Source organism: Pteropus vampyrus, unplaced genomic scaffold (assembly GCF_000151845.1).
Source record: "Pteropus vampyrus isolate Shadow unplaced genomic scaffold, Pvam_2.0 Scaffold86, whole genome shotgun sequence".
In the NCBI taxonomy this organism is placed as follows: domain Eukaryota; kingdom Metazoa; phylum Chordata; class Mammalia; order Chiroptera; family Pteropodidae; genus Pteropus; species Pteropus vampyrus.
This window is the reverse complement of record NW_011888867.1, coordinates 5232663-5246047: the sequence shown is the minus strand read 5'-3', so window position 1 is coordinate 5246047 and position 13385 is coordinate 5232663. Positions and strand designations below refer to the sequence as shown.

The window sequence follows — 13385 nt, the reverse complement described above, 5'->3', positions numbered from 1 at the left end:
ATATTTAAACCGTCATAAGAACTAAGTACCTATTAACAGTAAAGTCAGTATTTGATTAATGTCATTTAAATGAGTCGCTACTGGTATAATCCTGGAATAATACCTCATAGACTAATAAATTCAGAAGAATCAAAGGGTTAAACATTTTTCTAAAAGCCAAACAGGAGAAATTTATAAATTAAGAAATGAAACTTATCATCAGAGACAATGTGTATATGTCCTAATATATAAACACACTCTTTATACAACAAGAAAAAATAAATATGTAAAATAAAAGAATGGGGGGAAATGTGTCACATAATTGATAAAATCATACCATTCAAAATATAGAACTGTTGTAAATATGTAAGGCCAAACTGTTCTGCCAGAAGACAATTTTTCTTTTGTTTGGGACAAATGTAAGCAGTATATATCATAGGAAATAAAATATACTTGTAGGAAAAAATACATATACAAATTGAAGAAGCTCAAGTTACCATTATAGTATATAAACTATACTATACAAACTTACATTTTGTCTTATCAGATAATTTATGGTTATCTGAAAACAAAGCAATAAAATGGAATGTAAGTTTGTATAGAAATAGATGGCATTAAATCAATTTATTTGGTCTACCTGAAGTGAATTCTGGGGATTCATAACAATAATTGTAATACCATCATTCTCAGTAATTCCACTTGCCAGAATATACGCAAAGCTGGGGGACTGAGGGAGTAATTTTTTGTACAGAGATCCTCCTAGCACTGTTTTTAATAGAAAAAAATTAGGAACAACAAATATGCCCACCAGTAGGGAAATGACTGGAATCTGTAGCTTATTGACATAATCTAATACCATTTTGAGATTTAAAATGATGTTTGTGACCTGTATTAAATAATGGAGATGGTCATATAAAATACATCAAGAAGATACGTCAGAAAAGATCATTGGTGTACATCTGTGTAAATATTTAATCAGATGGGGGAGAATACTTGGTCGTTAAATGGAAATCACAAGAATTCTGTTTTTCTTACAACAGTACTTAAGTCTGTAATTTTTTGAAAGTGTCCCTAAACTTCTTGAAAATTCAGGTGTAATTTTGTCTTCTGGGTTGTGCTTTTTTCTCTGATTTTGTTCTGTAATCGATTTTATTCAGGGGGTTATGTTGTTTTTTCTAGACGGAGATCAGCCTCCCTTTTCTGAGCCGAAATTCCCTACGGAATGCTTCTTTCTCACCCTGCACGCCCACCACCTCTCGATTCTGCCCAGCTGCCGACGCTATATCCGCAGACTCCGGGCCATCCGGGAGCTCAATCGGTACGTGCGTGGTGCCGTGTCCTGAGGCTGTGACTGGTAGATTTGAATGGCAGGTGGGTGCATATGCTGCAGAGCACCATCTGCCTCCACGGCCACATCCGTGTCCCTCAGCTGACCAGACATCTGCACGGTTACATGACCCAGGCTTGGTTCCTTAGAGTTTTCAGCCCTCGGTACGTGGCTGCTACAGATTTTCATTAACTTTTTCTACTGGGCACGGTTCCAGACATACCCTGGACTGTGCAAGGGTAACTCTGGTTTCCCCTGATAAACAAGACCATTTTCTCCTGCCAACATGTAATTCAGTGTTTTTTGCATGTTGTCCTGTTGCATAAGGAGTCCAAAATGGCCAGAGTAGCCTCAACTTCTAATTCACTAGTGCCATTGTTGTTTTTCATTAGTTAAGCACCTCCACACAAACAAAAGTCACAGAGACAGGAAGCAAACATTTTTTGAACAGGTCGCTGGACTAATACTAGGATGGCCACTTGCACCTTTTGTTCCAGGACTGGTGTAGTCTGGCTGGGATGGAAAGCGTATCCTATCTGTGTCTGTAACTTTTTGGCTATATCTGCCTTGCTAAAATCACTTATTAATTCTAAATGTTACTGTGTGGATTCCTCAAGATTTTCTTTCTACACATAATCATGTTTGTATATGATGACAATTTTCTTTTTCTCATACTTTTTTTTTCTTGCCTTAGTACTCTGGCTATAATTTTTACTACAATCTTGAATAGAAATAACCTTCTTGAAATTTCTCTTTTATTCCAGTTAATGGAGGAAAGTTTTTTGTTTGTTTGTTTGTTTTGTTTTTATATATCCTCTTATCAGATTAAGGAAATTCCCTTTCATTTCTAGTTTTCTAAAAGTTTTTTATTCTTATCTGGAGTTGAATTTTATTAAATGCTTTTTTCATTTCTATCAAGGAAATGATTTTTTTTTCATCTTTATTCTTTTAACGTGATTGATATCAAACCAGTCTTCCATTCTTGGTATAAACTCGACTTTTATATTATTGCTTTTATATCTCATTGAGTATTCAATTTGCTAATATTCTGTTGAGGATTTTTGAGTCTATGTTCAGAAGAAAGACTGACCTATAATTTTCATTTTTTGTTAAGTCCTTCTCGGATTTTGATATCAACATTATGCTTGCCGTACAGAATGAGTTGGGGAGTCTTTCTTCTTTTTATATTTTTGGATAAGTTTATTGTGTAAAAATTATATTTATTTATTCCTTAAATGTTTGGAAATATTCGTCAATGAATATTTGTCGATGCGCTTAGAGTTTTCTATGTGGGAAGGTTTTTAATTATGTATGTAATTACATATTCAATTAACAGATATAGGACTTTGGATTTTCTATTTCACCTTATGTCAGTTTTCCAATGACATCTAAAGTTTCAAAATTTTTTGGCATTAAGTTGTTCATAATACTGTCTGAATCATTTTAATGTCTGTAGGATCTTTATTATTCCTCCTACTTTTTTTTAATTTAATTTGCTTTTTGTTGATGTTTCTATTGCCTGTTAAGATTGATACTTAAATCATTCATTTTCAGCCCATTCTTACATATGCACTTAAGGCTGTTTAGTTTCCCTCTCGGCATGGCTTTAGCTGCACCCTTCATTTTTGGTACGTCATTTTTAAAAATTGAGATATAATTGACATATAACATTATATTAATTTCAGGTGTACAACGTAACGATTAGGTATTTGTATATATTGAAAAATGATCACCATAATAAGTCTAGTTAACATCTGTCACTATACATAGATACAATTTCTTTTTTCTTATGATGAGAACTTTTCAGATCTACTCTTAGCAACTTTTAAATATGCAGTGCAGTGTTATTAACTATAGTCACCATGCTGTCTATTACATCCCCATGACTTATTTATTTTGTAACTGGAAATTTGTACCTTCACCCTTTTCACCCACCCTTCAACCCCCACCCTCTGCCTCTGGCAGTCACCAATCTGTTCTCTGTATCTGTGAGCTCAGTTTTTGTTTTTTGTTTTTTGTATTTTTAAGATTCTACGTCTAATGAGATTATATGGTATTCGTCTTTCTGTGTCTGACTTATTTCACTTAGCATAGTGCCCTCATGGTCCATCCATGTTGTTGCAGATGACAAGATTTCATTTTTTTATGACTGAATAATATTCCTATGTGTGTGTCATATTTATTTATTGTTATAGCTGTTGGTGGACCCTTAGGTTGTTTCCATGTCTTTGCTGTTGTAAATAATGCTGCAGTGAACACATGGGTGCATTTAACTTTTCAAATTAGAGCTTTGTTTTCTTCAGATAAATACCCAGAAGTGGAATTGCTAAATCATATGATAGTTCTAATTTTGAATTTTTGAGGCACCTCCATACTGTTTCCATAGTGACTGTACCACTCCACATTTCCAGCAACAAGGCACAAGGGTCCCTTTTCTCCACATCTTCACCAGTACTTGTTATTTCTTGTCTTTTTGATAATAGCCATTTGAACAGGTGCGAGGTGGTTTCGATTTGCATTTCCCTGATCGTTAGTGATGTTGAGCACCTTTCGGTATGCCATATTTTATTGTTCAGTTCAAGGTATTTTCTAATTTTTATTACTGTTTGACCTATGGGTTATATAAAGACGTTGTTTAAATTCCAGATTCTTGGGGAATTTGTCCATTTACCTTTTGTTACTGATTTTTAGCCAAATTTCACGTGATCAGAAGACATAGGCTGATTTGTGTCCATTGAACCTTCTTGAGATTTGCCTTATGGACTAGCATTTCTATTAGAAAATATTCCACATAGGCCAAAAGAATGCGCTTTCTGTGTTTATTGCAGTGTCAGTTAAGTCAAGTTTGTTCATTTTTTGTTGGAATTTTCCTTATAGCTGCTGATTTTATCAGCTTATAATGTCAGTTATTGAGAGAGGCTTATAAAAATTTCAGACTGCGACTGGGTTTGTCTGTTTCTTCATCCTGGAGTGGCTGCCATCCTGGATCTCATCACTACCACTGGCTTAGGAGACTGCATTTCTGTGGCACCGTCTGCCACCATCAATCTCAGCCTACAATGGGCGGTCACTGTTGTGCTTTTCAGAATTGTTGGTGTTCCCCTTACGTGTGCATTTTTCAGTGTGGCGCTACAAGAAGTACCCTCTAGGACGTAGTCGAGCCGTGTGTGTTTAGGAGGGTGGTTATCTGCACTAGTCCTGTATGGTAAATCTAGGTTAATATTCCCAGCTTCTTACGTTTCGGACTCCTTCCTCTGAATTAATTATGTCAAGGAATTCCTGACAACTCAACTTCATTTGGCATAGGTCGCTGTCAGTTCCAAGTTTCAGATGGCTTGGTGCGCAGTTAGAACCCCTCCCAGCTACTCAGGACAGTGTTGATTGCAGAATCTCTGGTAGGTGTAATCATGTCAGTGACTCGAGCCCTGCATAGAAGCGTGTTAGAATGTTCCTCCCTTGCTGATCAAGCATCTGAGAATCCATTCCCACACATACTCCCACATTCTGTCACTACATATGTGGTAGGTAGAATAACAGTGTCTCAAAGATGTTCATGTCCTAGTCCCCAGGACCTGTGAATATGTGACCTTATGTAGTAAAAGAGAGTTTGCAGCTGTGACGATCTCGAGATGGGGAGATTTTCCTGGATTATCTGGGTGGATCCAGTTTTTAGAAGAGGGAGGCCAGAAGGTCAGATCCTCCTTCCAGACTCAAGGGAAGACTCTCTTTCCTTGCCATTTCTGGCTTCTAGAGACCGCCACCTACATTCCTGGGTCATCACCCCCTTCCTCCATTTTCAAAACCAACAGCATAGCATCTCCAGCTCTCTCTCCAACCTCTGCTTCAGTTGTCACATCTTCTTATACCCTGGTTCCCTCCTATCAGGACCCAGTGATGACATTGGGCCCACCCAGGCAATCCAGGATAATCTCCCCATCTTGAGGTTCATACACTTAATCCCATCTGTAAAGTCCCTGTTGCCATGTACGGTAACAAACATATTCATAGGTTCTGGGGATTAGGGTGTGACATCTTGGTGGGGGGACATTATTCTGTCTGCCACAGTTATGTTCCAGTTACAGACAAAAGAATCCAGTTTATCTGGGATAAACAGAAAGAGTATTATTAAAGGTTACTGTTCATTTTATTGCATCATTGGATTGGCTGGAAAAAGGTTCTCCTCTGAACCCGGCTTCGGAAGCTGCGTCAGAGTTCAGCCTGGCAATAGAGCCATTGCCACCACTTCAGGCAAAAGCCCTTTACCACTGTGCTTCCAGAAGAACCATGTGGCTGCCAGTTCACAGTATTCACCTCTGCCTTCAGTGAGGGTTCGCCTCTTGGTGGACTAGGTCATGCGCAGAAATACTGGCAGCAAGGGAGTCTGGGAAACGTAGTTTCTTAAAAAATGATCACCTTCTCGTTTTCTACACAATGTCTTGATAGAAGGGGGTCGAAATTGTTGTAAGTGAGCCAGTCTTTAAAAACATGCAGCATGTTACGTGATCAGAGAAGACTACCTGGCAGACACCCGAAGGAAGGAAATCTCGGAGAAGAACCCTCCAAACAAAGGGAAAGATTGTCGAAGAAGAGAAGGAAATGCCGTTAGTAAAGTGGCCTTCGTTTTGGGTAATCGAGTCGGCATAGTAACCTTGAATTGTCATGAGACTTCTTTTTCTCCCTCCCAGAAAAACAAGAGTACAATGTATTTCCTTCCAAAAGAGCTTACTGTAGTTCATCAAATCTAAAGTGCCATCAATTTTAAGACATCATTTTGGGACCAATAGGAAAGAAAAACCATAACAGTTAAACCATGGTTGTAAGACATGCTCAGATTTTAGAAATGCTAAAATGGGGTGGGAATACATGTCTGGGAATCAATGAAATGGTCAAGATGAATAAATAAGATGGATGATGGATCTGTGTATTTTCTTTCATTTGACTGTTATTCTTTGATTTCAGGACCGTGGAAGATTTGAAAAATAATGAAAGCCAGTGGAAAGACTCCCCGCTGGCAACTAGACACCGCGAAATGCTCAAGCGCTGCAAGACTCAGCTGAAGGTTTGCATCGCTAGTTGGGATAATCAGAGCAGCCTCATGGCCGTAATTTCCCACCCGAATTTGCACCTTGAGTGAGCAGTTTCACGTCCTTATTTTTTCTTCATTATTTTTTTCTCCCAGGATAAAATGATACATTTAAAAAGTTATTGATCCTTTGCATGTGCCTATACATAATATTTAAGTCTCAGGATAAAATATGCATCTTCTATGCCATTCACATGATGAATTCTTCATGGGTTTTGTCATGCTCAGTTTATCATCGCCTCCCTTCCCCTACTTTGTTGTGGAAGATTCTCCCCATCTGCTACTCCCCCAACTCTGCACCCCAAAACACACTCCAGTATATCCAGCCACGCCTTCCCAAAGCGGATTTGTGGTGGTAGGAAGATCTCTTTCCTCTGCACCTCATTCTTCATTTTCAATTGAAAAGGATCCATCAACACAGAACCTAACTTTAGACGGGAAGATATCTGCTTATGAGGCATGGCTAAAAAAATGCTGGCCCAGTTTCTACCAGGGAAGCACAGATAGCAAATTTATGCATTTTTCTTATGTTTATCTTCACATTAGAAAGCTGGGTGTCAGCTGGCTTTGCTTTCTGTTGATTGTTAGGATGATATGTGGAACTTTCACCTGACTTAGATTTCTGGCACCACCTGAGGTTTCAGTTCTGTTTGCTAATACACTAGACCTCTTCAAGATGCAGAATGAACCAGGGGCCCCGATCTGGGGTCTGTAGGCCCCTAAACACACTGCAGATAATGTTTCACAGACTCTCTAACCCGTTTAAGTTTATGTGTCAGTGTGTGCGCGTGTTTTAATTCTCACAGCGATCCTCTGGGGTGGGCGTGATAGCATTTTGCCCAAGGGCGGCTCATAAGTAGTGACCTGGAATTTTCAGATGTGGATTTGTGTGGTTTCTTCCCACTAACCATCCCTGGCACCCAAATTGCCTCCTCGTCAACCCCCTCCCCAGCCCAGTTATTCAGATGTGACCGTAATTACCTACCTTTTTTGAGCACTCACTTATGTGCTGGGCGCGTGCCCAGGGGTCTACGTGGCATCCCCTTTCTGTAGAACAGCATCCTAAGCTGGTCAGGGATGAAGGTCTCGGAGCCCTAGAACCCGACTTCCCTTCTCCTGGCTGGGTCTCTGCCCATCACGCTACCGGCACGCCGCCAGCAGCTAATCCCTTCTTCCACAGAAACTGGTACGGTGCAAGGCCTGTGCCGACGCTGGCTTACTCGACGAGAGCTTCCTGAGAAGGTGCCTGAATTTCTATGGCCTCCTCATTCAGCTGCTGCTCCGCATCCTGGATGCCGCCTACCCCGAGTGAGTGCGCTCTGCCGCTTGGTCTCCCTTCTGCTCATCCAGGCTCTGCCGTCCGCGTTGTTCGTCAAAGGCCGCAGCTAAAACCCAGACCCTTACTTTACCAGGAATCCATTTTGTAATTTCCAGAGTGTACTTATCTACACTGTGAAATTAATAATATTAATGACTTTTTTTTCCATAATCAGTTATGGTAATAAGGGAATATCAGCATCCCTTATTTTAATTCTGACATAGTACTTTTTGAAAATTGCCCATAAAGTCTTTGATAAAAAAAGAAATCTATAAATTGGAAGCTAAAAGCTGGAGATAACAGAATTTTAGGCTCTCTTGAGCACTGGGCCCAGGAAAATACCTCGCCAGTTTAGAGATGAGCTACGAACATTGTTGATCCTTTTAGCATCGCCCGGACATCTCCAGGCAGCCATTTTTATTTTATTATTGTTTTATTATTATTATGACGTCTCTGGATCACTGGTGTTGGTAAGGTGGCCCAAGCCCTCTGCGGGACTGGAAAATATTATTTAAAGCACGTGTGTAGCTTTGTTGTCTCACAGTTCGAGTTGCATAAAATGACCAAATATGATCCTTTTATTTCCTTCTCATTTTATTTATTATATTAACCTTAAGAGGAAATCAAGAAAAGGAAAAACATTGAATGCGCACCTAGCACATCCACTGCCTTCATGATTCCCTGTTCATTGTTGTTCATAGTCTCTTTGCCTGCGTACTTTTTACATAGTTGTACAGAATGAGGTTTTTCCCCAAAAAAATACTTATCGGTAACGGTAATGTAATATTTCTTGTAGTTTGAAGCGCCCTGTTTTCTTTTTGTAACTTGTGCTTTTTTCTGTTTGACAGTGTAACACTGCCTTTAAATTCAGATGTCCCCAAGGTATTTGCAGCATTGCCTGAGTTTTATGTAGAAGATGTTGCCGAATTTTTATTTTTTATTGTACAGTAAGTGCCTTAAACGTATTACAGAGTTCTAATGTGTTTTTACATGAAATGTATACATTATATTATGAATTATATTGCAAACCTCCATTTTATGCCTGAAATTTTGTGTAATTGCATCCTAGAGATTGGAAAAATAAATACAGTGTTGGCACTAAGCCAATTCCAATAATATCTCAGCAACAGAAGATTAACACTGCTGATAATTATGTATTCCGTGAAAACTTGAGTTGAATTTCTAATGATTGAATATCTGTTTCTGAGAAACAGAAGGAGCGGTTTATAAATATCTTAGTGAACATTCAAAAGCCAGAAATACCCACATCTATATTTCGTACCAAAATTTTTCTCAACAGTAACATTGGAGAAAGGTTACAAAGTATTAGGTTGGGTTTATCGCTGGTATTTCAGGTTTTAAAAAATTAAAAGAACTCCCTCAAAAAAATTTTTTTAAGTCTTTTTGGTAGTACAGGTCTTTTGTAAAACTTACCTTGTGGATTTTATCATAACTTTGGTTTATTTTTTAAAATATAGTAAATTAATATACTACGACCATTAGCTGCGTTGGGTTTTCAGTCTGTCTCGTTACAGTGTGAATGGTCACCTCAAACTCAGCAACTTAAAAAGAATTCAGTATCCTGGCCCCTAGACCTCTTTGTCCCCGTCCCCACTTAATGACACGAGCAGCCACCCACGCTGAGATTCTCAGCTTGCTCTCTCGCTCTTCTCACGTCCCTTCAGGTACTCCCCTCAGGTGCTTTACGAGCCCTGTACTCAGGATGTTGTGATGTTCCTCGTCGTGATGCTGTGCAGCCAGAACTACATCCGAAACCCGTATCTGGTGGCCAAGCTGGTGGAGGTCATGTTTATGACCAACCCTGCCGTTCAGCCGCGAACCCAGAAGTTTTTTGAAATGATTGAGAACCATCCTCTCTCCACCAAATTGTTGGTCCCTTCCCTGATGAAGTTTTATACAGGTAGGCTCCTGGATTTACAGGTAGGCGAGGCCTTCTAAAGCCGGTGGCTGAAGTTTCTCTAAACCTGTTACCTGACATCCCGACATCCACCTAGAAGTAAAACGCTCTAACCCACTGCCAGGAGAGCATGCGCTGTTGGTTCTTTTCCCCGAGTCGTGGGAATGCTACATGACCGTTCTCAGAGTAGGCCTTGGTGGCTGAGCAGGATGCATTGGAAGTCAAATGGATAACATGGAGATCCACTTGGAATCAGCAGCACAAGTTGGTGTTTTTATCTGAAAATACCTGGTTCATTTTAGATTTGAACTTAACAGCATTAGTTGTGTAAGAACTGTCCTATACCCAGAGTTTCAAAACTATGGGTGAAACAAGGAGCTTGTTAAAGATGCTTATTCTTGGGGACCCCACTCAAACAGTGGAAATAGGATCTCTGGGAGTCTACTCATTCACAGATCTTACACATTTATTGAGTGCCTACTGTTTGCCAGGCACTGTCTAGGTGCTGAGTGACACTGGCGAGCAAGACTGAGAACACATGAGATACTTTGCAAGGAGCTCCTCCTCTTCGGGTTGAGTTACATTCCAAATTTTCATTTTTAGTTTGGCTTTTTATTTGCAAATGTGTTTTCATAAAGCTGATTACCTGTGGGACCTGTTCACCTGCCCTCTACCAAAGGCACAGGATTGTAGTTACGGAGCATTTTCCCTCCGGTTTATATATTTCTCAGGAAAGGAAGCTTGTCTTAATCTGTCTCCTTATTTTCTGCTGAACCTAGCACATTCTGGGCACTCGGGTATCTTGGCATTTGGTAGACTGTACCCACCACACTTTTGGGGGAAACACTGGCCGCCCGGAGCACAGTCCCTCGCTGTTCGCAGCCACTGCAGCCGTCTGAGGAGCCCCCGTGTCAGTGCCCGCCATCCCTTCCCTGCTTCTGCTCATTTCGGGCTGGTGCTGTCATCTCTCTCTTCACTTCTGTGGGTTCCTTTCCCTTTTGTCACTGTTACTTCGTGGCATCTCCTGAGGGTTTCTCTCCTTCCCTTAGCCCACCTGTGTCCTCTAAAACCTAAAGCAAGCTCACCAGCCCTTTGGCATTCTGTTACCACCATCGCATCGGCAACAGCAGAGAACCCTCAGGGTTCAGGCCTCTTCTCGGCTCTCCGGTTCTCCTCTTGTGCTCTTTGCCCTGGTCAGGGGACCACGGGGTCGTCCGGTGCCGATGGTGCACGTGTACAGGGCAGGACCTTACGTGATGCTTTATACCCATCAGGCTTAGTGGAATGGAAGATAATTCTGCATTTCTTAAAATAACAGTGAGGTACCTCTTTTCACCTATCAAATGTGTCTTTAAGATGAGAACGTGTAGCACTAACGTGGTTGGAGAGAAGGAAACGAACCTGCAAAAGCCCGTTTCATCTCCCTGTAGCTACTATGCCGGATCAGCACTGCGAAACTATGAGAGTGCAGACTGGTAAAGCCCTTCTGGAAGGCAGCTTGGCAGCCCACGCCCGAAGCCTTACAAATGTGTATAGCCCATGTATCGGTCAAGGTCCAGTCAGGAAAACGGAACCATACCAGTAATTTTGAGAAGGAATTTAGCATAAGGAAGTGGTCAAGTAGGTACTGGAAGACAGAAAGGGCAAATAAGGAACATTGGAGTAGCATGGATCATAGGTGCAGGACGCAGCCATCGTCTGTGCCTGGGGCTGGGGGAACCCCCAGGAGAGGCAGGGGTTATTGGAATATAGCAGCTCCGATGGGGGCCATCTCTGAGGGCGTTCGAGGTGGCTAATCCTGCAAGTATGGGACATAGCTGGGAACCGGAACCAACTGCTGCTGCTGCCGGCTGGGAGGATCATTGCTGATGGGCCAGCAAGCTGACCAGAGATCCAGGTCCCTTCTCCTCCAGCTGGCCAGTTCTCCTGCAGCGCCCCCTGTTGGCAAGCCTGACAGAGGGCCAGTTGCAAAGGGAACCTTTGGCCCCAGCATCACAAAGCCAAGTGTAAAGGGTGAATTTGGGACTGAGAGACAGCAGCTAAATAACCAGCACACCCTCATACAATGTAACTTAATTTCTCCTGATCTATTCTGTAAGAATAATTATAAATGTATGTAAATGTTTATAATGATATTCACCACAGCATTGTTTATAATTCAGTGTAGCGAAAATATTAAAACAACCTAAATTTCCACCAATTGTGGCTAAATTAAGTAAATTTTAGCTTATCCATACAGTGGATCGATATGAGCCATGAGATGTGTTATTTGCATTAAGTGGTTAAGTCATATAAAGTAAATAAAACAAGTAACGAAACAGTATGTAAAGTAGGACCACTTTTTGATAAGGTCGCAGGAGTCAGTGCGTGGGAATTGTCCTCCCTCTTTCCTCTGCCACCAAGCAGTGTGCCCTCAGGCCCTGGACCACCTCCGTACTCATGGATGGATGATCCCCGGGCTGATAGTAGCCACCACTTATTGAATACTTGCTAATCTTTTCACTTAATCTGAACCACAGTCCTCAAGATGGTGCGATAAATATCTCATTTTACAACTGAGGAAACCGAAGCCTGGAAAGGTACAGAATCCTGCTGAAGGTCAACAGCCAGCGAGTGGCCGCAGCCTCAGCAGGTGGATTTCAGCACAGGTGCCCCTGGCGGCTGTACTGTTCCTCCTTCAGTTCCCAGGGGACAGGTGCCAGAGAGCCTGCAGCGGGCATCACAGACACTCCCTACACGCCCGTGCAATGCATGTTAAGTCCTGCTGACTTCAGTCCTGACTCCTGAACACGTCTGACTCTCAGATGTGAGCGAGGGTTTAGAATAAGGAACGAGCCCGTCTTTTACGCCCCAGAGAGAGTTTTCCAGCTTAAGAAATGCTTAAGATCAAATTTTTGTTTCAAAAATAAAATTAGATTTCAAAATAAGAGTATTTTATTTGTATCACAGCAGTCAGTTCCTTAAGGACTAGCTCTCAAAACTCAGCTACTCAGAACTTGGAGGAACACTGATAACCAAGATTTATTCCAAGACTTCTCTTCCCCAAGCTGATCTGACTCGGCAAAGCCAGCATTGGCTCAAGTAAATTCAGTCACTAGGTCAGCAAATACTGATGAAGCTCCTGCTGTGTGTCAGCACTGGCTTTGATGCTAGGGCGCTACAATGAAGGTGTCAAAATCCCTGCCATCTGGGTCAGACGTTCTAGTTAGGAGACAGACACTGAACCAGTAAGTTAGGTGCTTTCAGATGGTGAGTATGGGAGAAGGTGCTGCTTTAAGAAGCAGAGTCAGGGTAGGCTCCTGAGGAGATGACTTCAGAGTGACACTGAAAATGAGACAAAAGGTGAACCATAAGAGGATCTCAGCCACAGTGTGACAGACGAAAGGGGCAGCAAGTATGAAGGCCCTGAGGCCCGGGCAGCTTAGTGAGTCCAATAGGAAGGCAGCAAGACTTGCGGTCAGTGGGAAGGGGTAGTAAGGTCCGCAGCAGTCTAGTTCAATTGAGGCCTCTTAGAACTAAGACTTGGGAATTGGAACTTGAGCTGAAGCAGTTTTGAGGGAACATTAGAAGTGAAGATTTTTAAATGTTGGGAGAGATGTATATTCATGAGTTAACAGTAGTTACTTAGCCTCGCTATGTTTGGGATACAGTGGAGGTATTAAGAACAATTTAGTCTACGACCATGCCACCCTGAACAAGCCTGATCCCGTCTGATCTCGGAAGCTAAGCAGAGTCAGGCCTGGTTAGTACTTGGATGGGA

The 13385-nt window shown here is 41.5% G+C and overlaps 1 protein-coding gene across 1 annotated transcript in view; it reads left to right on the top strand.

Moving 5' to 3' along the window:
* The window catches only part of UBE4B (ubiquitination factor E4B), a 113725-nt gene that overhangs the window by 81467 nt on the left and 18873 nt on the right, over positions 1–13385 (top strand). The window contains exons 15-19 of the mRNA XM_011363578.2: positions 1159–1297; positions 6266–6365; positions 7570–7697; positions 8556–8654; positions 9393–9628. Of these exons, the coding sequence (XP_011361880.1) occupies positions 1159–1297; positions 6266–6365; positions 7570–7697; positions 8556–8654; positions 9393–9628 (702 nt within the window). The remainder of the gene's footprint in view (positions 1–1158; positions 1298–6265; positions 6366–7569; positions 7698–8555; positions 8655–9392; positions 9629–13385) is intronic.